Source organism: Suillus subalutaceus (assembly GCF_016647625.1).
Source record: "Suillus subalutaceus strain FC151 chromosome Unknown DFJ58scaffold_41, whole genome shotgun sequence".
In the NCBI taxonomy this organism is placed as follows: Eukaryota; Fungi; Basidiomycota; class Agaricomycetes; order Boletales; family Suillaceae; genus Suillus; species Suillus subalutaceus.
The window spans coordinates 226,918-249,295 of NW_024540290.1; the positions used below are offsets into that span (position 1 = coordinate 226,918).

The following is a 22,378-nucleotide window of genomic DNA, read 5'->3' on the forward strand; positions in this document are numbered from 1 at the left end:
TCTCGTCCCCGAGAAAGACTGTTTGCGCAGGACTGGGCGTTATAGCTAAGGACGCCCATTATTAGCTAGCCATATCCTCACTAGTTCACTGGAGCTGTCCTTTCTTTTCACCTAATAACCGGGGTTTTCTTCACGAACGCATCACGACAACCAGTGCTCATATCGCTAACCGATCGTTACTGGACGCCTCAACGTTAGCTCATGGCTCAGCCTTACTATGACGGACATCCATTAGAAGAGTATTTGACAGGTGCAAATAGTTGCTAACCATCCTTGTAGATCACTGCTCACCTTACTTCGCCGCAGATTCGGGTGAAGCTCCCGAGCAAATGCCTGGAAGCTGGCCACTTTTCTCAATGCTCCAGCACTCATTCACGGAGTCGCCAGTGGTCTTCAAGTACAGTGCCCAGGTAGAAAAAATTTGTTTCATTATTTTTGGCGCGCTTCAGGTATGTTTACTCTTCGTAGTCATAAAACTGTTCCTGAGCCCGCTTATATCCTCGGTTGATCATCTTCATTCACCCTCCTGTGATACCATGAAGTTCCTCAGCTCACTCTTCACTTCTGACCGGGTCTCGAAGCGCACACAAGCTTTCGCTGAGCGCTTCAAGTATGGTGTTATCACATCATCCCTCCTATCCCCGGGTTTCGCGACTACCCCCGTCCCTCATCCACACCGCCGTTCGTTTTCACCCCAAATTCCTGGCAGACTCGCAAGCAATCACAGCAGAAGTACCAGCGGGGCTGAAAGCACGGCGACTGGTCAAATTTCTCTAACGATACCCGCTGAACCTGAACCACATGTATGGCCCGTAACACTTTCCATCACTCTTGCTGTTGCAGCGCTTAGCGCTCGATTTTATACCTTGTTTGTTCTGTTGCTCGTTAGCACACTGTATTATATGCACGTTCATCGATTGGATCTACACTCTAAACCTGACATCATCACACCTGTGAGCCTTGCCATTGGCAATTTATAGGCAATGAACTTACCGTTCCTTTTGCAGTCTCTGGAAGCACTCCAAAATTTAATCACAGCGGGCAAGGTGTGGGACTGCCGTTGTTCAAGACACCCTTGATAGCCTAGAAAATGAAGAGCGAAGGTAATTGATATGACATCATCGAAATGCGTGCCCTGACCGGGTCCTTTACAGCATCTTTCACGGACCATCCTCCCCAATAATGACGTCTTCGTCACTTAGAGTGGCGCTATCGACTTCCCTGCTCACGACTCAAACCCAATGCGACAACGTTCGTCAACTGCTTTCAGCTATTGTATCTCCACCCGAGCTTGCGCAGCTTTCGGAGATGTATGCCCCGCCATCACCTATGAAACTCACGTTCTCTCTGAATAGCGATAATCACCGGCCGCTTTCTCTGCCTGGATCTCGGCAACATGACAACATGACTTCCGTCCGCGATCACAAGAGGTCAACGTGGAATGGGTCCTACTCTGCTCTTGCACAAGCAGGAAGTCCTATCTCCCACATTGCAAAGAGGAGAGAAAAGCGGAGATCAGATCTTAGCGCATTACTTGGTGCTGCGTCACCATCACGAAGAAGCAGTGTCAGCGCACCCACGAGCCCATCAGCTAACCAACCGCTTCTTGATGTGGTCGAGGAGGACGATACTCACGCCGGGGCTTCGTTGCTACCAGAGGGCGAGGATGCTTGCTTTGGAGCTACTGCTCTTGATCTACGCCGACAGCATCACAGTCAGGGTATGAGCAAATTTGGGACGCCACCCCGGTCTGCTGTATCATTATTGAGGAGTAACTCTGACTCGAGGCACCTTCCAACAATGTCCCTCTGCCTCGAAATACACGAGTATGCAGACAAGCCGGCATCCGCTCTCCTTTTCATCTTTGAAGCAGTCACTTCAGAGCGCGCTTGCTTCGAAACGATACGCATGTTCTCATTTATTAGCTCTTCGTTTCGGAGAGGATGAGGATGATGCTTACTGGGAGGACGTGCGTTCACTCATGAGCCTCCTTAGGACAACATTAGTCGATGCCTCCTCGAGACTTACTGAGGTTCTGGACGAGGAGGAAGAACAGCAACAGCAATTGAAAGACGCAGCTGTATCAGACTTGTCATCCGACGCACAAGTTACCTGTTCACTACCATCGCCTCCATTCCCCATACGCCCTCTTTCGCATTCGATTTCCCAAATCACGTCCTTTGCGCCACTACCCAGTGACCTTGCACGGTTTGCAGCCCACGTCGATGCCATTTCTTCCGCTCTCAACGATGCACGAGATCACCTCGAGCAATGCGTGACCTCGCTGAAAGAAGAGACACCTTTCGGGCATTTTGTACAGTTGTCGATGTCCTCCATTGAGGAACCTTCTAGTCACCCTGCTCTTCTGGCTTACGAACGTCTGCGGCGCGAGATCGGTCTTGCCTTACGGGAGTGTGAACGTGGCCGGGAGAGGCTCACAAACATCGTACTCCCGCCAAGCCCCTCCCCAGAGGAACCAGATGACCTGCCCACCTTAGCTCTCGACATGGGCAGCGACGACTCTGACAAGCCTGAGGAAGCATCACCAGGCATGGACGCGCAGAATGAGGACATCGGGCTAACAGTAATCTCACCATCCGGAGAAACGTTCGACGCAGATGATGCGTCGTCCCCTCTGCTACTCGCAGCGTCATCGCATCATTTGCCTCCACCTGGCATCGAGCAGGTGTTTGAGACTGAAACAGGGAATTCACCGGCGTTTACGCGTGAGCGGTCGAAGATGACGAGGGAGGAGCGGATAAAGCTTGCAAAGGCACGGCGGGAGAGTGGGGGTGGGGTTGTTGGGACTGATGAGCATGCGCCCAAGATTGAGCGGTGGGGGCCGGGTGGGGAGGTGGTGCAGGAGTTGAAAGATGTGATATGGAAGGTGGGGGAGCGTCGTAGACGGATGACGGAGGAGCAGTTGAGGAATGCAGCGTCGTCGATACCGGCGTCTAGTCATGGGAGCATGACGCCGATAGAGATTGTGCAGCAGGGTGGGGTAGGGTCGTAGTACACTGCTAACCTGGTTGTATATACTTTAGGCTCGTTTTATTCAGTGGTGTGCACTAATGTAGTGTTTTCGGATTTACAAGGGTTTGAATGTTAACTCTCGGCCGCCGAGACGCTGGCCTGTCAAATTTCTTAGGAAAAGCAAAATTTAGAAAAAATTTCTAGTGTTAGGTGTGCTGAGTCTGACCGCGTGTAATACGATAGGTGATATGCAGAAAACTGGTATCTCTTTTAAAACGAGTCCCAGAATCCATCCCAGAATTGCAGGTCCTTCCCCTGCCCCTCCCTCCATTCCTCTCGCAGTATGTGTTGCCCCTGCACAAGTCTAAGCTCTCTGCCCCTCATTCGTTTGAGCTTTCGTACGGGCTCAGCGGCGTCAAGCTCATCATCAGTAGTCGTGCGGTCTTCAGGTGGAAGCCGCGCTGCAAATGCGTTGGTGAACTCAAGGATGGAGTGCGTCTTGTGCAGAGCGGCGGCGGCAGCGAATGACAATGGGGTCTGTGTTGCTGAATGAGGTTTGTTGTCTGAAGGCGTGGGAGATGGGTTGAAGTGCCCGAGAGCCAGTGCGGAGAAGAGGTCGCCTACTCCAGAGAAGTATCCTGCAATCAGTGGGACGAGTCTGGCGTGTACTGTGGAATGGGAGCTTGTTCCTATCGTGCGGGATGACGAGATGCAGAGGAGATAGGCTTGTTGGTTATCCGCAGAGGCCGGAGGCTGCATGGTTTCAGGTAGGACCTTGGATAACCATGGCTGTAAGGGGATGGAGGAAATAATGACGTGTTGAACGTGCTTGTGTAAAATGGATAGGGCATTGTGGAGAGCGCTTAGGGAGAGGAGTGGTACACCGGTAAGAGTCCTTTATCACATCAGATACCATTGATATACGTCGAGAACGTGCTCACTCGACTTCAAACCAGTTTGGGGTGATGATGGTCGCAAAAGAAAACATCACCTTGTATATGGGTATTACATCTTGTGATACATAGAGCTTTCCAGAGTCACCGAGCACAGCTGTGTTTAGGTCATCAATTGAAAAATTCTGGTGATGTTTTTGCAAACTTACGGTCCATAAGGTATATGAGGTGCGGGTTGCGTGACTTGAGTTTTTGCGCAAGTTCCTTTACGACTTCCAAAGCAGCAGCGTTTGGTATATAACCTGTGAGAAGTCTGTGGGGAGATAGCAAGCCAATCTCATCCATCATCTTCAAGATCGACGAGAGTTCTTCTGCAGATGCTCTGGTTCCACCGAAGCGTTCATAACCTGTATTAAATAGAGTTTTACTGAGAAGTGATAGTGATCCTAGCGGTAAACCCACCGGTGTGATTTGAAAAATTCACGGTGTTGACTACCTAGGTACAGTCAGAGGGCGTTCTACTTGAGATGAAAGACGTACATCAACATCATAGCCTATACATTGGAGGGGGAATACAGCGGCCTTTCCGCCCACATAACCGTATGCGACGTGCGACTGGATGCTCAATATCCTGTCGTTTTCGTCTACGGGCGAGTCACTGCTTGGTGTTAGTTGCAGAATCAAGGGATTTAAACATGAATTACAGACCAGGTTGTGCCATTTACTTGAGTGGTCTCTGGCGTTGATTGTATGGCCATCGTCGCCTCGTCGTCGATACTCCCTGCTATCATGACTCCGACTCAACGAGGCTCATGATCGCCGATCCGGAAGGCCCGCCAGAACCATTCCTTTTTGGTAAAGGCTCTTTTCCACGTGGCGTTACAAATGGGAGGGGCGTGTTCCGTAGTACTGACGTTGGAGAGCTTTTAGAGCTTAAGTTTGTTGTTTCAATAGGACTCTGTGGTATGACTGACGGTACAAGGTTTGCTCTCTTTTTCATCGTCATTCAAAGCTCTCAATGTTGTTTTCTTTCTCAGACTCCGTCAAACCTGGAAGGATGCACTGGATAGCTCTGAAGCCACTTTCCGCCAGCTCCTTACCTCTCATTCTTCGTCGGAGTGGAAACATATTTCTTTAGCAAGCGACTCACCCTCGCCAGGCAAGGGGAAGGCACGCGCCTCTCCAACTCCTGAGCTTACCGACGTCGTCGTGCACCGCAAAACTACCAAGTCGGGTGAGAATGTGTACAGAGTCGTCCTCGACGTCTCGATCACCGACCAATCTGCTTCTCTCGATGCATGGAAAGCCGTCATTACCACTCCGGAACTTAGGCAGGAGTGGGACCCCGCGGTTGAGAGCGCACATTTGGTGGAAATGTTTGATCGTGAGACACGAATATCAAAGACTAATTTTACGCTTGGCTGGCCTGCCAAGTGCGTGATTTTTATGTTCGTTTTTGAGTTGTATTGATTGTATGCTAGTCCACGAGATGCTGTAATGATTTCACGCCTCTACCAGGACACATCCACGATAATAGATATTTCTACCTCTTTACCACGCTCACCTGACGAGCCAGCGTACTTGAGGCCATCGCCCCCCTACGTCAGATCACAAGTTGCATGTAAGTCGTTTAGTTTTCCAATTCCCGCATCGCTAATAATTTTCAGTGTTCGCTTGGTGTATTCAGTATGTTCAACCATCCTCAACTCCACAGCCGCATTCCCCGGCCGATCAAATCAAACGGCGTATGTCGACATATATGGCGCAGCCACGTCTTCGCATTGCGTGTTTCTGGCAGCACGATCTTCGCGCGATCTGGAATTTTGGCTCTGCTTCCAGCATGTGCCAACAACTGTGCACGATGATGTTGGGTTTGTATAAGACCGTCGTAGTGCGTGGCTCTCGCATACCGGTGCTTGCAGGACACGGATATGGGGTTAGCATTGAGAAAATACGGTTCCAGCTCGACAGGCAGGCTCTTGTCATTGAATATGTGATACACTCGGAGGAAGAAGACCATGTAGGGGAGACAGGTCAGGGGCTAGACGTTATTAAGGAACACAGGCGCCTCGTTCGCTCTCTTGAATGCGTCCTTCCATCGAATGAAGGGTGGGATGTCCAACTAACTATGAAAGGCTCCTCTCAGAAGGTCGAAAGCCTCCCTTGGAACGCCACTGCCTTGCGACAGAAGCCTTCTTCTCCCATCGTGGGGAGTAGGCCACCGGAACTAACGGTTCTCCGTATATCCCATGCGCCTCTTCCTGACGATCATTCTATAGTCAAAGTTCGCGCGGTCATAGAACTCTCTGCGCCATCCAGCGGAATCAGGCTGAATGGGCTTCCGCAGACCATTCAGCTTCTGGAAGAGCGCGATCCGTTATCTTTCATGCAGCAGCAGCAACAACAAATCCTACAAGATGCTACCAGTGCTGCGGATGTGAGCTTCCAAACGTCATCCTCAGTGAGCTCCGTTGCATCGAGCTCCACAACGCCTACAAGACCACAACTGGCGCAGTCGATGAATGAGCGACCTGTGGCAGCGGAGAAAACGATATTGTCGCGCGTGAAAAGAAGTTATATATACTTCTCGTCACTATTGCAGGAGCCAGAAGCGAAGTGGAAGCGGAGTGAGTGGAACTCATTTTCTGCTTCTGAGCTAGTACTGAGATGTCCCGCAGCTACGGAAGCACGTGGGGTTTCGGTGACTCAACTAGATTCTATCGATCCGACCCTGGTGGTGTATAGAGCAGAAGCCACTTTTGTTGGCCTAGGATTATGGGACTTGTACGGCGCGTTGGTTTCGCCTGGTGCTAGGGTGTTTTGGGACAAGCAACATGAGGATGCAACGCTTCTCGAAGATGTGAACGAGCTGACACAATTGTGGCATTTCAAGACCAAACCTGCATGGCCCGTACAGTGCGCAAATTTCACTTGCTATCACTATGAATTACTTCTGACTTGAGCATAGGGGTCGAGACACCGTGCTCTTGAAAACTGTCTATAAATCTCCTACCACAATTCATGTCTTCTCATTCTCAGCCGATGACCCATACTTGTTCCCTTCCATCCCTCCTCAGGACCCGACTCTCATTCGTACGCAGGTCGATCTCCAAGGATGGGCCATCGAAACACTCTCTCCAAGCACCACCCAGCTCACCTTGCTCGAGCAGTCAGATCCCAAAGGATGGTCCAACAAAGCAAGCATACCACAGGCTATGATCTCTGCTCTCGCTGGCGTTGGTGACTTTGTCATCAAGTGCGGTGGTCCCCCAGTGGTGACACGACTTGCGGGGGCGAAAGCTAACGACATGAGATATGATCATGAGAGGGGTGCCTTTCGCGTCGAGTATGAAGGCTTAGAGAATCGCCAAGCACCCACAACCATCACTGAAGATTCGGCAAATGAATCAGCCTTACCCACCAATTCTCGCACGATGCACACGATTGAGTGCGAGATCCGTTGTGATATGGACACGTGGGCATCCGCACTCGATGTTGTTGTCGACCCCCCTCCGCATAGTGTCACAGCCCTACGCCGTCACCGACTGTCCGCCGGTGGAGGAGGACTGTGGTTGACGCTCACGCATGATGCATTGTTCGCTGCAGATGAGAGACTTCTGGCTATTGTACGCCGTGGGCCGATGGGATCTGGGAAAGATAAGGGCGTGGTGATGGTCAATGGTGCACGTGTAACTGTCGATGTCGAAGAACTTCCTGAGCAGGAGATTAAGGCACTTGCGAAGCGCAAACGCATCAAGCCTATACGCATTCCGCTCGACCAGCCCCCAGTCGTGGGCGTTATTCGACGGCGGCGGGCAGAGTGGGACGCAGACAGCGATATTCCGAACAGCTCAGATTCTACCCCCAGAAATTTATCACCCGAACCCCCCGAACCTGCGAAGCCTTTACCAGTGTCAACGTGGTTAACGTCTCCGAAAATCACGAGTCCGCTTGCCAGCTTTTGGTCGACTGCAGTGGAATCAGCGACGACTACGACACAGCAAGCGGTTGCTGCAATGGCTCCTGGAGATGGAGGTGCTCCGTCTGCATCACGAGCGCCCATGCAACATGCCGTGGAAGCTTTGCAATGGATGCGAGATCTCCAGTGCGGTGGTCCCGATGCAAGAACTGGGTGGGTACCGCTGGGAGACAAGGGCATGTCAGTGCATCGCAAACTACTCACAGAGATCTCGCCTTCCATCCCAGTGCACAAAGGCGAAAAAGTGATTGAAGGAGTCTCCGCAGAAGAGGTTGCTGCTGTTGTGACGAATTATGAGTGTCGCAAGCAGTGGGATGTCCGATTTGCTTCTGCCTCGATCTTGGAGAGGTTTGGGTCGAAATGCCATACTGCGTTTGTGGTATCCAAAGGAGGGTTTCCTTTCCGTGACCGGGGGTTCTTCATGGCGTCTATCATGGCTCGTTCCAGGCTTCCGCTCTCAAGTTTAGACCTCACACCAGGAGAGACGGGTCCCTCACAGGACGCTCGCTCTGTCATATTCTGCGTGTCCGCGTCTTTCAGCCCACATTCGGCTGCACCATTTTCTCCATCCAAGTACAATCCTTACGCCCTGCCGATTGGGCGGACGTATATCGATGGTTGGATGTTTGAGACCCTCGATCCGTATACCAAGGAGAACTATGCCATTCCGTCAACACGGTGCACCAGAGTCGTTGCGGTGGACTACGCGGGATCCATACCGGTAGCAATGAACTCGCTTATCAATAGCGCCCTCCCCAAGTCGATACTTGCGGTGGAGACCTACTTGAAGGGCAATTTACCCATGCCGTACACGAGGCTTCCAGCAGCAGGTATTGTCCTGGCGGAACAGAAGGGCGGCACTGGGGTTAACGCGCCATCTTGGAGATTAAGGAAGAAGGATGACAATCGGAAGTTGATCGTGTCGACCTTCAACCCTGCCAATCAAGTTCATCGCAGTGTTGTGTTGCTCACGATGACCGGTACCATATCAGGTAAACCTGATGATCTCACTCCTAGACCGAGCAGAGTGGGTCTCCCAACTCTTAGTCCTACTCCTGAGACTCGGGCCAACAATCCAGTTGAACTCCCTACATCTCCTCCGATCCCTTCATCCGCGCCATATCCTCGCAGAACCTCTTCAGCATCTGTAGGCTCTACCTCTGAACCTTTGAAACCATCCTCCTCTGCGTTTACGTTGAAGGGCGAAATCAGATATTCCATAGATCTTCTCGTTGCCGAAATCGTCGTAGACTCAAAACTCTATCCAGTGGGCTACGAAGTACTCATTACATCTCGTCCACGAGACAACGCAAAGTTTATCTCCCTCGAAACCTCCCGCGAGAACGACATGGAGCTGGTTTCAAGTGCAAGTATAACCGACCTGCCCATCAATTCGAGCGTATACACTATTCCAGCTTCGCCACTACACTCATCAGGACTGAACGCTGATCGACCACCGCGACATCTCCTAAGGTTGACTTTGCCCACGGCCCAGTACCAGGTGTCTACGGTAAAAGATCCGCTTACGGGCGAGATCAGGACAGCACCTCCCAAGCCTCAATGGTTTGATGATCTGCATGAAAAAGGGTTTGTCGTTCAGGTGGAGATTAAGCCTGTCATGGCGCCTGCTTTGGGTGTCAAGAAGAGTGAGGGTAGTGTGGTTGTGAAGGTCGGTGGCACGAATGTTGGGATTGCTAGCGAAAAGGAGTCATTAACGGCACTTGGACGCGATGAGCTCCAGGATGATCGGGTCTCCCGTCTGCCTGTACTGCAAAGGTTGGTCATAAATCGTGGTTCATGCGCGAGCCGTTGCTGACGCACATCATCAGATCCGCAAACGATGGAGACTCGTTTCCAGACGAACTCAAAGAGCCCCTGTCCCGTGCGGATGATCTCCTTGATGATGGCGCTACCATCGCTGCTATCGATATCAACGAAGATCCGGAAGCACCTGAGGAGAGTCGACCAAAGGCGGACTCAGTGATCGAGAACGGGCCGCCCTTGGTAAGTTTATTACTAAGAATGTAATGGCTTCCCTAAGCCACGATGTTATAGGATATCCCCGAGAACGGTACTGTTCCACAGGTTCTACCGCCGCCATTATCAAATAGCGGATTTTTTGGATTCCTAAACGCTTATCCCAATCCGCTATCTCGCTGGACTTCATCAGGTGTCAAGGAGGCTGTTTCACCAATACCACAATCTGTTTCATCTTCTCGTCGATCGTCTCAAAGCATTCCGAAGCTGCCTGATGGACTGTCGAGGACGGAGACAGAGAGCACGAGCCCCACACACGTTGTTCGGATGCCGACGACATACCCGTTGTCGACTGTTCTAATCATAGCACTAATTGCTTTCTTAATTGGATCGTTATTGCGATCGCTTCTCTCACCTGCGGACTTCATTTACGTCCAAGTCGTTACGGATCTTCAGCATGCCAAGGGGGGGAGCGCAGAGTGGCGGGAGATCAGACGGTTGTTGGAGGTGAAGTATATTGTTGGTGGATGGGACTTTCAGATTGCAGTTGTTCGCCGACATTGATGGAGATTTGCGATTCATTAATTGTACTGTTTACGCTAGAACTCGCATGTATCGTATGTTCTAACGTATTGTAGGAAGGAAGTAGAACGCATCCAGCCTTGACGAGCATGCGGCAAACAGCGTGTAGTTTTTTTGGTGGCAAAGTCGGCGACAATTGGAAATTTCCCATCTAGTATGACCTTGCGCCTCTCGTTTGGCACGAATTCAATCTTCCCATTCGCCTACTCCTTCTTCCTCCGCTAGGTAACTTTGTCGCCGTCGTTGTCGACGACGATCAGGCATATCTTGACGCCGTTGTTGTTGTCTTGTAATATCTTTCATTTTTCCCTCACTCGTTGGCCGGAGAACCTGTGCGCTGTCTGTCCAGCTTGAGCTGCCTTTATATATCTTTGCGGCTTACACAGCTCTAAGTCTCTGTCATCGACTTTATTTTCCACCCGCCAAACGCGAAACGTGCGCCCTCTTTCGCTGATCCTTTGAACCCCCTTCTTGTGTTTCTACTTTCACTCGTCAACCTGTATCGGAGCTCTTCATGGCCTCTGGCCCTCCCGGATCAATGCCTGCGCAACCTCCTGCAGGCGAACCCTCTCCCCCTTCGTCGGATCCATCTTGGGAAGGGGACAGGATGTTTGTCACCGCATATCTCATTCCCATGCCCCAACTTAACTTGTTGGCTGCTCACCCAGGTTCAACATTTACATTTACGACTATTGCAATAAGCGCGGATTCCGTAAAACAGCTCGCGAGCTACTAGTAGAGGCTGAAATACCACCAGACTCTGCTCCCCCCATCAATGCACGCCAGGGTCTACTTTTTGAGTATGTCTCCATCGACTTATTACTTAAGCGCTCGACTAACCAATATCCGGCACTCCAGATGGTGGAGTGTTTTTTGGGTACTTTTCACAGCAAAAAGCAACGGAACAGGAACGGATGATGCTATGGTCTATACACAGGTATGTGGGGCTGAGGCTGCAACGTTCTTAGCACTGTACCGACCGTGACCTTTGAAACAGCATCAGTTGCAGCAACAACACCTCAGACAGCACAACGCGCCCCAAATGCGGCCAGCGCCACCGGCGATGAATCGTTTCATGAACGGTACGCAAAGACCCCAAGCATCGATGCCACCAAACGGCCAGATGCCTAACGGTGTTGGACCTGCTTCTTTGCCAGGTAATGCAGGCCCAATGCAAAATGGCGCCCAGGGCCCCATGTCATTCCCAATGAACGGTCCTCAAACTAACGGTATGCCGATGTCATCAGGCGTCCCTCCAGGTCAACCAGGAAACTTCTCGCAGCTACTACCCGGACAGCAGAGGCCCGGTGGCCCTCAAAGACCAAATGGCGCTGCGCCTCCATTTCAATCCCCAACGATGTCCCATACTCCCCATATTACAGGCAACCCTGGCTCTGGACCCCAGCATCCACAGCCCCCGATGAATCAGCTGGTGGGCCCGTCCGGTCACCTTACTGGCCTCAATCGTCCCATGCACCCTTCAAATCCATCCCTTGGCTCCGCTCCCCAGACACAGACGCCGCCATTTCCGATGGGACGGTCGCCAAGTCGTCCTGGTACCCCCGGTCAAGGTGGTATGATGCAACGCAGTCCATCGTTGGTAGCCCGTCAGACACCATCGAACGAACCAAATCCAGGCATCCTCAACCAAGAACTCAGCCGTATGCCTACCGAACTTGTTACGTTGGCCAAAGCAGGAATGGGTTTTGGCGATAAGGAGTTGCACTCGCTTAACTTCCAAGATAAGGTACTTTTGTCGTCATCGCTATTATAGAAATTTATCAAGTGAATTACTTGAATTACAGCAACGAATCCTCAATGAGGTGCGGCAGCGGAGCATGAAGTCACAACTCGGCCCTGTAGGGTCATCGAATTTGCAAGGGATGGCTCCGCCTGGGCAGCAACGCCGACCTGTTCAACATCCAACAATGCAGCAGCCTCCACAACAACAACAACAGCAGCAGCAACAACAGCAGCAGCAGCAGCAACAGCAACAGCAACAGCAGCAACAGCAACAACAACAGCAGCGCACCATAAAACGTAACAGCACGTCCCCTGGAGAAGAAGTACTGTTTCTTTTCTTGGCTTAATATTACAGCGCATTAATTTGCGAAATTTGACAGCATGGCACGCTCCCGAATAGCGAAAACTCGCCTCCGGACAGGAAGCGGCAGCGCCGCACACCTCCCCCCATGGAACAAACATCATCCATGGGCCCCGGGCCAGGATACCCGCACCCGCAACAGCAGGGTATGCCGGGTGGGCCACAACAAATGCCCAATGGTAACATGATGCGTCCAGGGCAGATGCAAGGCGCGCCCATGAATAACTTCCAGCCACACGGTGTTCCACCCAACATGGGTAATCCTGGTATGGGACTGCCTATGGGTGCTCCTGGTAACGCTATGAGCCCGGGCATGCATCCAGCTCATAACATGATGATGGTCAATGCCAATGCAGTAAGTCGTCGGTTTTTGCTGGGGCCCTTGGCTACCCCTCAACTGTTCTGAAGGCCTTGCAGTACCGACAGAGTATGACCGCAGCGACAAAGGGCTTAATGGCAGCGGCCACTCCCGGTGTTTCTGAGCAAGGTTTCCATCCTGGGCAAGGTCAACAACAGTTTGTTGGTCCCCAGAACACTCGAATCGGCCAGAACTTGGTTCAAGCCAAACCTATGGGCGGCATGGCGCCACCTGCGTCACCAGCCATGGGTGGTCCCATGAAAGATCAGAAGGATGTTAAGCCCATGATCAATAACCCTTCAGGTATACCAGAAGGGTCACCTCACAGCGCTCCCGCTGCTCCAGGCCAGGGAGGGCCTTCATCCAACCCTACGGGGAGCGCACACGGCACTGCACCCCCGACTCCAAATACCATTAACTCAAGCATCACACAATCCCCTGCTCCGAATGGGACACCTTCAGTCCCTCCGGCTTCGAATCCCGCGAGCCAACCGCAACCCAATCTATCCGATCTACCACCTAATTTCATGTCTTCAGACTTCATTCAATCTATGTCAGCATTGGAAGACCTAGACCCATCCATGTTTCGGACAGATTTTGAGCAAGACTTCCGTGAATGGTTCGATCCGACCGGTGTGGATCTCAAGTAAACGGTGGATGGAAGATATGATTTTTTCGGGCTATGTGTTTGTTTCATTCCTCTTGCTTTTCGAACATTTTTACCTCAATTCATACGTGTACATGTGTTTTTTTTTGCGCTGACCCCCTTGTTTTCTCCCTCTTCGCGCGGAATCAGGATGTCTTATTTATTGCAAAAGCTGCAGCGAGCAGTGACATCTTGGCTCCTCCCAGTTTAGATAGCTTATTTTTGTCGTCGACTTGTTGCGATAGTTCCACTTGCTGTTTGTTACCTCGCTCGGTCACCCTCTCTCATCTTGCTGCATGTATAACTAATCTCATCATGATCTACTTCTCGTTCATCCATGTTTCATACTCAGGGCATCGTCTATTGAAGATCTACACAGTGCAGACGCAGTTAAAAGTATACGATCGACCTACTGTTACATGCTGTACATTCAAAGTGTCACATGTGCTGTGACGTTCATCAACCAGAGTACCTGAGCCGCTTATAGTGTTGCTCTAGCAGCTCCTCTCGAATGCTGTGAGTATCCAAGACGATAGTAAGGCAGGTTTACCAAAGTGCTCGTAATGTTTGAGGTCTCATGATTTCAAGGTACCGGCGATAACTTGAACATCCCTTGGATTCCCTTCTAAAGAACAGCGTGTACCTGTCCTCAAGAAATTCGGCGTTGGGTGCTGCAATTGCAAGCGCTCGAGTAACGTACAAAATCAACAGCTGACATGTCCTGCGAACAACTTTCTCCCCCGCAGTACTTTCACCATTCCCCTCTCACTCGTTTGGCTGTGACTTCAACTTGCAAGCCTGGTGAAGCTTGGATTGTATGCCAATCCACTAGTCATCGCGTTCAGATACCCGGACTTGCAAGTACAGGATTTGGAGACTTATCGATCCAATGGTCTTGCCATCGAGCGACCAGCACAAAGAATCCGTACCTCTCCTTTCCGTTCATATCGTCTCCTCGATGGCAACCTCTGGTGATGTTTCAGATAGCTATCAAAACATCTTGGTCGGGCGCATCTAACTTGCGCAGCCCTTTTGCACAAGGAAGCCAGATATTGCCAAACGAATTCTCTCCCACGTTTCCACACACATCGCTTTCCCCCAACTCAGGCCCATATTTTTCGACTCCCAGGGTTCACAACTCGCAATCGTCCACTTCACGTACTGAGCTGCCACGACTTGATATGAAATATCTTCAGAGTACGCATGGCCAACTTCCCATCACGCCTGATTCCCCTCTACACCCCTCCAACTTTGGGAATAGTACCGCACATGGTCAGGATCAGATAGTGCATGGATATCTATCCCAAAGCACTCCTGGTTCATACGGTACAGTTCTTGTGGAAGGGAATGACAATCGTAAGCGTGAATTTGCTAGTGATCTCTCTGGGATGCTTCCCACGCCCGTAACTCCCAATACACAATCCGGAAGGTGATGATTTGTTTGTTTAAACTTTCCAGAGCCCTACTAATATACATACAGTCCGACGAGCCCTGTTCAACCGGTTGACTTGACAGATTGGATTACTCGGAGTTACGGCCTCGATCCCGTAGCTGGGGGTGCTTTTGGAAACGTCTGGAAATGTACTTATAATGATGGTACCAGGTGCATTCCGGCTGCGTACAGATGTGAATCGACGACAACGACATGCTAATAGGTGTCTGTTTCAGGTTGCTGTGAAGGGCTTCAGATTTCAGGTTAACAAGAAGACCTCGAAGGTTTGCCAGAGCATTGATCATCCATACCTACGCCCTGATTGTTGTGTGTTACAGAGACTGAGGAGAGAAATGGGCATTTGGAGAAGACTATATCACCCGAATGTCATGGAATTCATGGGCTATGCTTTCGGCTTTGGTGTTTCGATAGCCCTTGTTGCCCCTTGGGCTGCAAATGGGACTCTGACCGATTGCTTGGAGAAAAGTTGGTCAATCATCACTATTGCTGATCAACTCAGTTTGGTATGATCGCACCACTTGCACTTGTCTTCTATCTCTAACGGAATCGTTTGTTCAGTTGGACGATATTGTCTCTGGTCTCACTTACTGTCCGTCTCTTTTGACTCATTTTCTGATCCATTCTAATTTTAGTTCCACAGTACATTCTTATCCTAATAATCCCGTGACCCACGGAGATCTCACTGGGGTATGTGACACATCCCCATACTTATTCCACGCCTCGAACTCATTCGTTCAAAGTCTAATGTTCTTATCCTTGCGGACATGACTGCATGCATCGCTGATTTTGGACTATCAAGCATGCTCGGCGACCTGCAAACCGGTTCGACTTACCTCGCAGCTACCGCTATGTATCCAGGCGCAGTACGATGGACAGCCCCCGAGCTTCTCCTATCAGATGACGTACAGCCAACGACGCTCAGCGACATCTACTCTCTCGGCAGTATCATGCTCCAAGTAAGTATTCAAACCATCCCCAGCGTTCAATAAAAGTTTACGATATTTTCTTCCGCAGGTCCTATCAGGCAAAGTACCTTGGCACGAGATCAAACGGGAAGTGATTATCATACGGGAGATCCAACAAGGAAACACCCCTCGCTGTCCGTCCCACACGCCCCTCGTCGGTGAACTATGGCCGTTTATCCGTGAGTGCTGGTCGTTATCACCAGCCTTACGACCCACAGCTGGCACCGCCCTCGAATTCATCCGACACATCCGAATTAAATTACTCCCAGTCCCTGTAGGTGGCCGCGACGCATCCAGTTCTGCCGCTGCGCACCCTGCAAGTAGTGCCGGACCATCAAAAAAGCCACGCTTGAAAATAATTATTTAGGTATCGGACGATAATAACGGAATCTATCATTACTAGAGGTGATGATGCAGACATACTTATCACGATGGACAACCAACAGGCATCCTTGTTTATTTTGGTATTAATCACTGCATTTGCACGGCCCCCCACAAATATATCGTAGATCTAAAGGGATACGAAGCCGGTTTATAATTTACACGCACACGCACACTGACATTGGCGTTTTACTACTAGTATAGTACTTACTGGTGTAGCCATTCTTCTGCCTCACTGGTTCTGTCACGTCGGAGCTGTGTCTCGTCTGACCCGGTATGCACGTTTTAATCATATAGGCGTTTAAACGTTCACTAGCACTACTAGTACTTACTGTTGTAGCCATTCTTTTGCCTCGCTGATTTGATTCGCCTGTCACATCGGAGCTGTATGGTCTCATCCGGCATGCTATTCGTCATGTTTATTGTAATATCCGTCAATTAGGCAAGGCAGCCGTGATGGCCATGGCAAGTAGATGTATGTTAACTGATGTAGGATTTAATATAGATGTGTCTCGATCACCACAACATAGATTCATCCCATGAACATGACCACGACCATCCATCCTGGACCCTCGTACAAAAAACATGAATACCTCACGAATTCCGTGTCATCGCACAGGATATGGACAGTCCTGTACACGAAAATGAAGCCCGAATTTAATATCCGAAGTAACTCAGTTAGTTCGTCTGACACTTCCGCAGTCAAACTAGCACACCATCATCATGATAGTAGTTCATCAACCCACCGCAGTCAAGGATCCTGACATGCTTCGATCCTCGCCTACAATCACACCAGGTCAAAGCAAGGTAAACGATATTGATAATCGGATCCATACCTCCCCCAAGTTCCCATCCAGCAAAGAACAACACCATGGAGCCCAATTTGAAATCGAACACGACGAAGAAGGGAATTGAATTTCGAAAGGGAACGAGGCGGGGCAGTGGCAGTGTGGCATTGGCAAGCACCAACACTCCAACAATAACAGATCTACGTAAAAAAGGAGCGATTGATGAATCGATGTATGTAATTTATAAACAGCTGGGAGTCAGAGCGCAGTATACAATATGTACTAGTACGAGTGAGAGTGGGGTTGATCTAGTACGGATTGAGCGTGCGTCGTGATGTGGCGTACAGTGTATGGCAAATAGGTGGCGTAGCGTGCCAAGAGAAGTGTGCCAGATAGGAGGGAGGAGGAGGAAAGGGAGGGAGGGAGGGAGAGTTGTTACTATACTGATAGTCGATCGTGAGCAATATCGATAATAAGTTCTGAGTCTGCAAGTCATACGATTTTGAAAAGAAGGGGGGAGAAAAGGAAAGGAAAGATAGCAAGGATATAACCAAAAACATGAGAAAAAAACACGCAAGCGTGAACACGGAGACAAGAAACAGTAAAGCAAAGCAAAACGTAGAAAAAAAAGAAAAAAAGACATTCAAACACCAGGCATGAACCCCATTAATCACAACAATTACCTCCCAAACCCGCTCCCGCTCCTCGGTCGTCCCCAATTCGCGGTAAGCCCACCAATGCCAACACCCCCGCCGGCACCAGCACCAGCACCAGCGTTCTGGCTCGTAACCCAGGTAGGCGCCGAATCACTCCTCGCCCGCTGTTGCTGTTGCTTCTTCTCACTACCGCTCCCCCCGACATCCATATCCAAATCCTGATCAAAACTCAAATTCATCTCCCCTTCAGCATCTTCTTCTCCACCCATCGAAGCGCCACTAAGTCCAGAAACAGATCCGCCCGCCATAGGAGAAACCATCGGAGACCCACCACCCATCGAAGACCCAACACTGCCCACACTAACAACACTCCCCGTCCTCCTCTGCCTCTTCTCCCTCCCTCCCTCTCGCATCCCGTGCGCGTCTACATCAGGAGTAGGCGTCAGGGTGATACTGGGCTGGCGGCCGTGTCCGTGCCGACCGAATGCGGAAAACTCGCTGGAGGTGGGAGATGGGGTTGATGTGTGCAGGGCGTATTGGGGGATGCTGAGCATTGGGACTGAGGGGTGATGGCTGTGCCCATGGCTTTGGCTGTGATGGGACGAGTGTGAATGGGAGGGTGAGTGTGAGTGTGAGGGCAATGGAGAGGGGGGAGATATGATGTAGATGTTGGGGCTGTGCTCGCTTGGAATTGGGCTTGGAGGGACTGGGGAGGGAGAGGGGCTTGGTGCGTTTAGGGCATTGAGCTCATGTATTAGCGTTGGCGATACTGTGTAATAGTAGTTAGTGATGAGTCGAAATGGGGAGGGAGGAACGGACCAGATCCAATTGCGTCACACAGCGTCCTTACGATTCCTGTCAATTTCTCCACTTTCCGTCGTTCGCGGCGCATCTCAGCACCCGCCCAATTCATCCACGCTTCGCTTCCTCCACCCATGCCCATACTGAGACCAGGCCCCATGACATTAAACGAAAACCCCTCATCGCTCCCATCATCATCCTCTTCATCTCCCCCAATATGTAATTTCGGGCCTGTCGTAGACGAGCTAGAAGATTGGGAGAGGGTGTTTGCGATGTGAGGAGGAACGCGTCCGCCTAGACGTGAGACCTCACGCCAGAGGGCCTTGTTCTCATCTCGCATGTCGTTTAGGAGACGAGCGACTTCGCCGGGGAGTTCGACGCTAGGGGTTAGATCAGTTTTAGTTCGGCGGGGATTGAGCGGGACTAACCGTCCACGTTCACGAGGATCAGGCTCGAGAGCTTTACGTTTGATGGCGTCTAAGAGATCTGGACGTGCGCGGAGGAATTTTGGGTGGCTGAATTCCCAAGTCTGGGATGTTGTTGATGTGCGTTGAGCGCGTGGGGTCTGTTTGATGAGATGTTGGATGGTGAAATGACTGGAGTGAAATACGTACTCTGTTGATTTTGTGAAAGCCGTACATGTTCAGTTGGCGCACAAAGCTTGAGAACTGTGGGGAGTGAGTAGATTAAATATTGGTGGAGAGGAGACAGACGTTATTGTGCTTGAAATGAGAGCCGAGGATGCTTCTGCTGAATTCGCCTATGTTTGAAACAACGAAACTAGAAAGAGTGAATAAGGAGGAAAGTGAAAGTGATAAAATACAACTTGCCTTGTTCCGAGTTCAGTCCAAGCGATGAAAGATTGACTCTTTGGATCGTTGATCATCCTGTAGATGTTGAATGATAGGTATAAAATACAAGATTGAACGCACTGATAAAGCTTTGTGACAAAGTTGTTCGTGCCCATTGGTTTACCGATGACGCCTAAACTAGGACCTGCTGTACTAGACTTTGCACCTTCGTCGTCGCTGTCGCCTTGATCTGCCATGGAATAAGGAGTTATGGCGTCAGGATCATCATAAGTTGCGTTGATATCGATCTGATTCGAAGGCTGTGAACTAGCCGGCGTGAGCGGACCTTGTGAAGAAGGTTCGCTTATCGAAGGCGGTGATGAAGCAGTTGTTGTTATGATTGGATGAGGGAGTATGTGTCCACCGTAAGAATGAGAGTGCGCGTGTGTATGATGAGTTGGAGGAGGAGCTGTATTTGTGAGACTTCGTTTACGTGGTACACTCTTTTCTACTGCTAGTTCGCTTGATGAAGTAGAATGAGAACCTGTACTTGGACGACGCTGTGCTAGTAAGAGGGAGGAGTCTTCTGTTGAATCAAAATTGAATTGAAAGGTAGGTGGTTGCGGACTGAGATGAGCTGGACTAAAATTTGAAGGAGATACTGGTGTTATTGGGGATACGCCAAGATTGGCTGGTGAAGTTACTGAGAGTGAACTGAGATTGAGCGTTAAATTACTGCTGGTCGGTCTTGAAGGTGATTGTTGGCTTGGAGTATAATAGTAAGCTGGCGTAGGTGAAGCTGGGGAAGAGAAACCAGAAGTAGTTGGTTGTGACCATTGTCTTGGTGATTGTTGCTGGTTTGAATAATCGTAGTCCATAGTTAAGTCCAAAGTTCACTTCGAAATCACCGCTTTTCATTGCCAGGAATCTGAATTATGTCATCAAACGTGCTCACCTCATGTACCCATACACTGCATATCGGCGTTTTACCCGAACCGGTTCACTCACAAACCTCGAAGAAGCCTCACCCTTGACTTCAGCGTCAATGTCCTCTTATCCCCATATGTACAACTATTCGTCTAGGGAAAGGCGGTGACACCTCTTTCCAATCGAAAAGTCACTGACGTCGGCAACTAACCGCCAGCCAGTCATGCATGTCTATCTCCTACCCGCAGAAATTTTACTCGACATATTCACTCGTATTTCACTTCCTCAACTTACTGTTCTTGCAAGGACATGTAGGAAATTCAAGGAGCCTGCCCTTGATATTCTTTGGAAATACATATATGGGTTCAAACCACTCATCTCATGCCTGCCTGAAGGCGTCAATAACGCAGGAAACTTGGTGAGAAAAAAATACTTCAACTTATCCGCATGATATTAAATTTCAAATAGACGCTCCAAAGACCTCTCCTAGCTGGAGAATGGGGGCTAATCCATCAATATGCACGACGTGTCCACTCCTTTACGGTCAACAGGTCTGAGCTAGACAATCATGTCATGCAAGCGCTCATGTCTACCCCATCACCCACATCCCTCTTCCCAAACCTTCGTATATTGTGTTGGTGTGACGACCGAGAACACTTCTTTCCACTCTTGCGCACCATCCTTGGGTCAACTATCACATCAATCTGGCTGGGCTTTCTATCAACATCCTCGTTTGCCCAACTTGCGTTGTTAGCTTCCCTCGGAGGTCGATGTCCATCCATTCGGGAGCTCACCTTGTGTGTCAGTGATTTTGGAGAAAGTTCGGATGCAATTTGTAAGGCTCTGTCTGGCTTGCGGGAGCTTTCCCGTCTTGACACAGGGAAACTGAGTCGGCGAGAGTTTCTTCGCTTGGCTTCTTTACCGGCCCTCAAGTCTCTGAGCTTCACACTGGGGATAAACGACACCCACGAAATGCAATCTGACTTCACTCCAACAATTTTACCCCAACTCGATCAACTACAGTTCATTGTATTGATGCAATACATTGTCGTTGCCGGACACTTTCTCGGAAGCGTCCGTCTTCCTTCCTGTCGATCAGTGAGGGTGCGCATCGATTCTGATGCCTTAAGCTATGATTCAGAGGTCCTGTGCAATCCACTGCATATCCCCAACCTCATCGTCTCCCTCTCGGAGTGCCTCTCTCCTGCTCTTGAGGAACTTCACGTCGAGTTTCATCTCGCCCTCAACTATATTGACAGAGAAGACATAATCGCCAGTCGCAGCTATGTGCTTGGCTTTAACGCGATCGCCCCGTTGCTGCCATTTAATCGCTTGACAGACTTACAGCTCGATTGGATATGTACTTCGGGCATTAATGATGTCTCGCTCAAGACACTCGCGCAATCCTGGCCTCAGCTCGAGCGGTTCTACTTTGGAGGTACAGCTTGTTGGACAGTCCTGCCATCTATGACCTTCACAGCACTCGTCCACCTCATCCAACATTGCCCGCGCTTGCACACCGTTCAAATGTCCTTTTGCGCAACTCCAGTTGACTACGATGATGACCCATTCTTTTTTGAAACCATTCCCAATGAGAAGATCACTACGCTTTCTGTGGGGATGTCTCCGATCAGCGATCCCTGCGCCGTGGCCTATATATTCCTTAGATTGCTACCCAAGTTGGAACGTGTTAGATGGCTCAATAACGGCACACCCGCGCCACCGCCATTTGAACATCTTGAGGATAGATGGAATGCTGTGAATGAGATCCTGGCGGCCGCGAACTGAAATGATGGACCCTGGACATATTATGGATATGTGTTGCGAAGTATTCCGAAGCAGCGGATCTGGGCGGGGGGAGGCTATAGCGCATCCTTACAATTTGTAGACATTAGCTGGCATCTATTGTAAGCAATATTTTGGGCATCTGAGTGTGGTGCTGATCCCGACTCCGAGCTATGGATGTTGCTGTACCCAGGGTGGAGCTCAGATGGGGTTCGCACATGTAGCCATGTTGGTGGTATACATCCTCATGCACCGCGAACATCAGTTCTGGAACAGAACTTGTACCACTTATTATGGGGTGAATCCAGCGAGGATCGCA

The 22,378-nt window shown here is 50.2% G+C and overlaps 8 protein-coding genes across 8 annotated transcripts; 6 read left to right on the plus strand and 2 right to left on the minus strand.

Moving 5' to 3' along the window:
* Position 1: 1 nt before the first annotated feature.
* Positions 2–3,013, plus strand: DFJ58DRAFT_745099 (uncharacterized protein; the record flags this gene model as incomplete). Its single annotated transcript, XM_041387368.1, has 6 exons — positions 2–250; positions 307–953; positions 1,008–1,048; positions 1,083–1,103; positions 1,155–1,720; positions 1,770–3,013. Exons 1-6 carry the CDS (start codon positions 202–204, stop codon positions 3,011–3,013), a joined length of 2,568 nt encoding a protein of 855 aa, XP_041244875.1. The 5' UTR covers positions 2–201.
* DFJ58DRAFT_783552 (bud site selection protein 16) lies at positions 2,808–4,727 on the minus strand. The gene is made up of 6 exons (XM_041389909.1): positions 4,575–4,727; positions 4,407–4,524; positions 4,329–4,362; positions 4,076–4,273; positions 3,915–4,023; positions 2,808–3,868 (listed from the first exon to the last, which is right to left on the minus strand). The coding sequence occupies exons 1-6, from the start codon at positions 4,655–4,657 to the stop codon at positions 3,244–3,246; spliced, it is 1,167 nt and encodes a 388-aa protein (XP_041244876.1). The 5' UTR covers positions 4,658–4,727; the 3' UTR covers positions 2,808–3,243.
* Positions 4,728–4,831: 104 nt separating this feature from the next.
* DFJ58DRAFT_840673 (uncharacterized protein) lies at positions 4,832–10,386 on the plus strand (the record flags this gene model as incomplete). The annotated part of the gene is made up of 8 exons (XM_041392634.1): positions 4,832–4,848; positions 4,904–5,299; positions 5,348–5,487; positions 5,534–6,493; positions 6,545–6,782; positions 6,835–9,621; positions 9,675–9,849; positions 9,901–10,386. The coding sequence occupies 8 exons, from the start codon at positions 4,832–4,834 to the stop codon at positions 10,384–10,386; spliced, it is 5,199 nt and encodes a 1,732-aa protein (XP_041244877.1).
* Positions 10,387–11,894: 1,508 nt separating this feature from the next.
* Positions 11,895–13,848, plus strand: DFJ58DRAFT_330819 (uncharacterized protein). The gene is made up of 3 exons (XM_041379893.1): positions 11,895–12,470; positions 12,528–12,863; positions 12,917–13,848. Exons 1-3 carry the CDS (start codon positions 12,243–12,245, stop codon positions 13,514–13,516), a joined length of 1,164 nt encoding a protein of 387 aa, XP_041244878.1. The 5' UTR covers positions 11,895–12,242; the 3' UTR covers positions 13,517–13,848.
* On the plus strand, positions 13,849–14,989 carry DFJ58DRAFT_330820 (uncharacterized protein). Its single transcript, XM_041379894.1, has 2 exons — positions 13,849–14,052; positions 14,101–14,989. Exon 2 carries the CDS (start codon positions 14,229–14,231, stop codon positions 14,943–14,945), a length of 717 nt encoding a protein of 238 aa, XP_041244879.1. The 5' UTR covers positions 13,849–14,052; positions 14,101–14,228; the 3' UTR covers positions 14,946–14,989.
* A 116-nt stretch (positions 14,990–15,105) lies between these two features.
* Positions 15,106–16,297, plus strand: DFJ58DRAFT_659076 (kinase-like domain-containing protein; the record flags this gene model as incomplete). The annotated part of the gene is made up of 5 exons (XM_041382066.1): positions 15,106–15,468; positions 15,524–15,554; positions 15,606–15,652; positions 15,706–15,921; positions 15,980–16,297. The coding sequence occupies 5 exons, from the start codon at positions 15,106–15,108 to the stop codon at positions 16,295–16,297; spliced, it is 975 nt and encodes a 324-aa protein (XP_041244880.1).
* Positions 16,298–17,606: 1,309 nt separating this feature from the next.
* Positions 17,607–20,322, minus strand: DFJ58DRAFT_330530 (HSF-type DNA-binding-domain-containing protein). Its single transcript, XM_041379892.1, has 7 exons — positions 20,303–20,322; positions 19,387–20,243; positions 19,270–19,336; positions 19,171–19,224; positions 18,985–19,121; positions 18,575–18,936; positions 17,607–18,524 (listed from the first exon to the last, which is right to left on the minus strand). Exons 2-7 carry the CDS (start codon positions 20,223–20,225, stop codon positions 17,779–17,781), a joined length of 2,205 nt encoding a protein of 734 aa, XP_041244881.1. The 5' UTR covers positions 20,226–20,243; positions 20,303–20,322; the 3' UTR covers positions 17,607–17,778.
* Positions 20,323–20,350: 28 nt separating this feature from the next.
* On the plus strand, positions 20,351–22,183 carry DFJ58DRAFT_330948 (uncharacterized protein). The gene is made up of 2 exons (XM_041379896.1): positions 20,351–20,692; positions 20,743–22,183. The coding sequence occupies exons 1-2, from the start codon at positions 20,498–20,500 to the stop codon at positions 22,060–22,062; spliced, it is 1,515 nt and encodes a 504-aa protein (XP_041244882.1). The 5' UTR covers positions 20,351–20,497; the 3' UTR covers positions 22,063–22,183.
* Positions 22,184–22,378: the final 195 nt, after the last annotated feature.

Bases quoted from the DNA above. Each gene is read 5' to 3' on its own strand.
- DFJ58DRAFT_783552 (XM_041389909.1), bottom strand. From the start codon at position 4,657: ATGATAGCAGGGAGTATCGACGACGAGGCGACGATGGCCATACAATCA. The intron at 4,274-4,328 runs GTGGGTTTACCG...TATTTAATACAG, and splicing joins GAATTTTTCAAATCACACCG to GTTATGAACGCTTCGGTGGA. The intron at 4,024-4,075 runs GTAAGTTTGCAA...ACCTAAACACAG, and splicing joins CCTCATATACCTTATGGACC to CTGTGCTCGGTGACTCTGGA.
- DFJ58DRAFT_330819 (XM_041379893.1), top strand. From the start codon at position 12,243: ATGAAGTCACAACTCGGCCCTGTAGGGTCATCGAATTTGCAAGGGATG. The intron at 12,471-12,527 runs GTACTGTTTCTT...GAAATTTGACAG, and splicing joins GCACGTCCCCTGGAGAAGAA to CATGGCACGCTCCCGAATAG. The intron at 12,864-12,916 runs GTAAGTCGTCGG...ACTGTTCTGAAG, and splicing joins TGATGGTCAATGCCAATGCA to GCCTTGCAGTACCGACAGAG.
- DFJ58DRAFT_330820 (XM_041379894.1), top strand. From the start codon at position 14,229: ATGTCCTGCGAACAACTTTCTCCCCCGCAGTACTTTCACCATTCCCCT.
- DFJ58DRAFT_330948 (XM_041379896.1), top strand. From the start codon at position 20,498: ATGCATGTCTATCTCCTACCCGCAGAAATTTTACTCGACATATTCACT. The intron at 20,693-20,742 runs GTGAGAAAAAAA...AATTTCAAATAG, and splicing joins TCAATAACGCAGGAAACTTG to ACGCTCCAAAGACCTCTCCT.
- DFJ58DRAFT_330530 (XM_041379892.1), bottom strand. From the start codon at position 20,225: ATGGACTACGATTATTCAAACCAGCAACAATCACCAAGACAATGGTCA. The intron at 19,225-19,269 runs GTCTGTCTCCTC...CACTCCCCACAG, and splicing joins CTCATTTCAAGCACAATAAC to TTCTCAAGCTTTGTGCGCCA. The intron at 18,937-18,984 runs GTTAGTCCCGCT...TCTAACCCCTAG, and splicing joins GATCCTCGTGAACGTGGACG to CGTCGAACTCCCCGGCGAAG.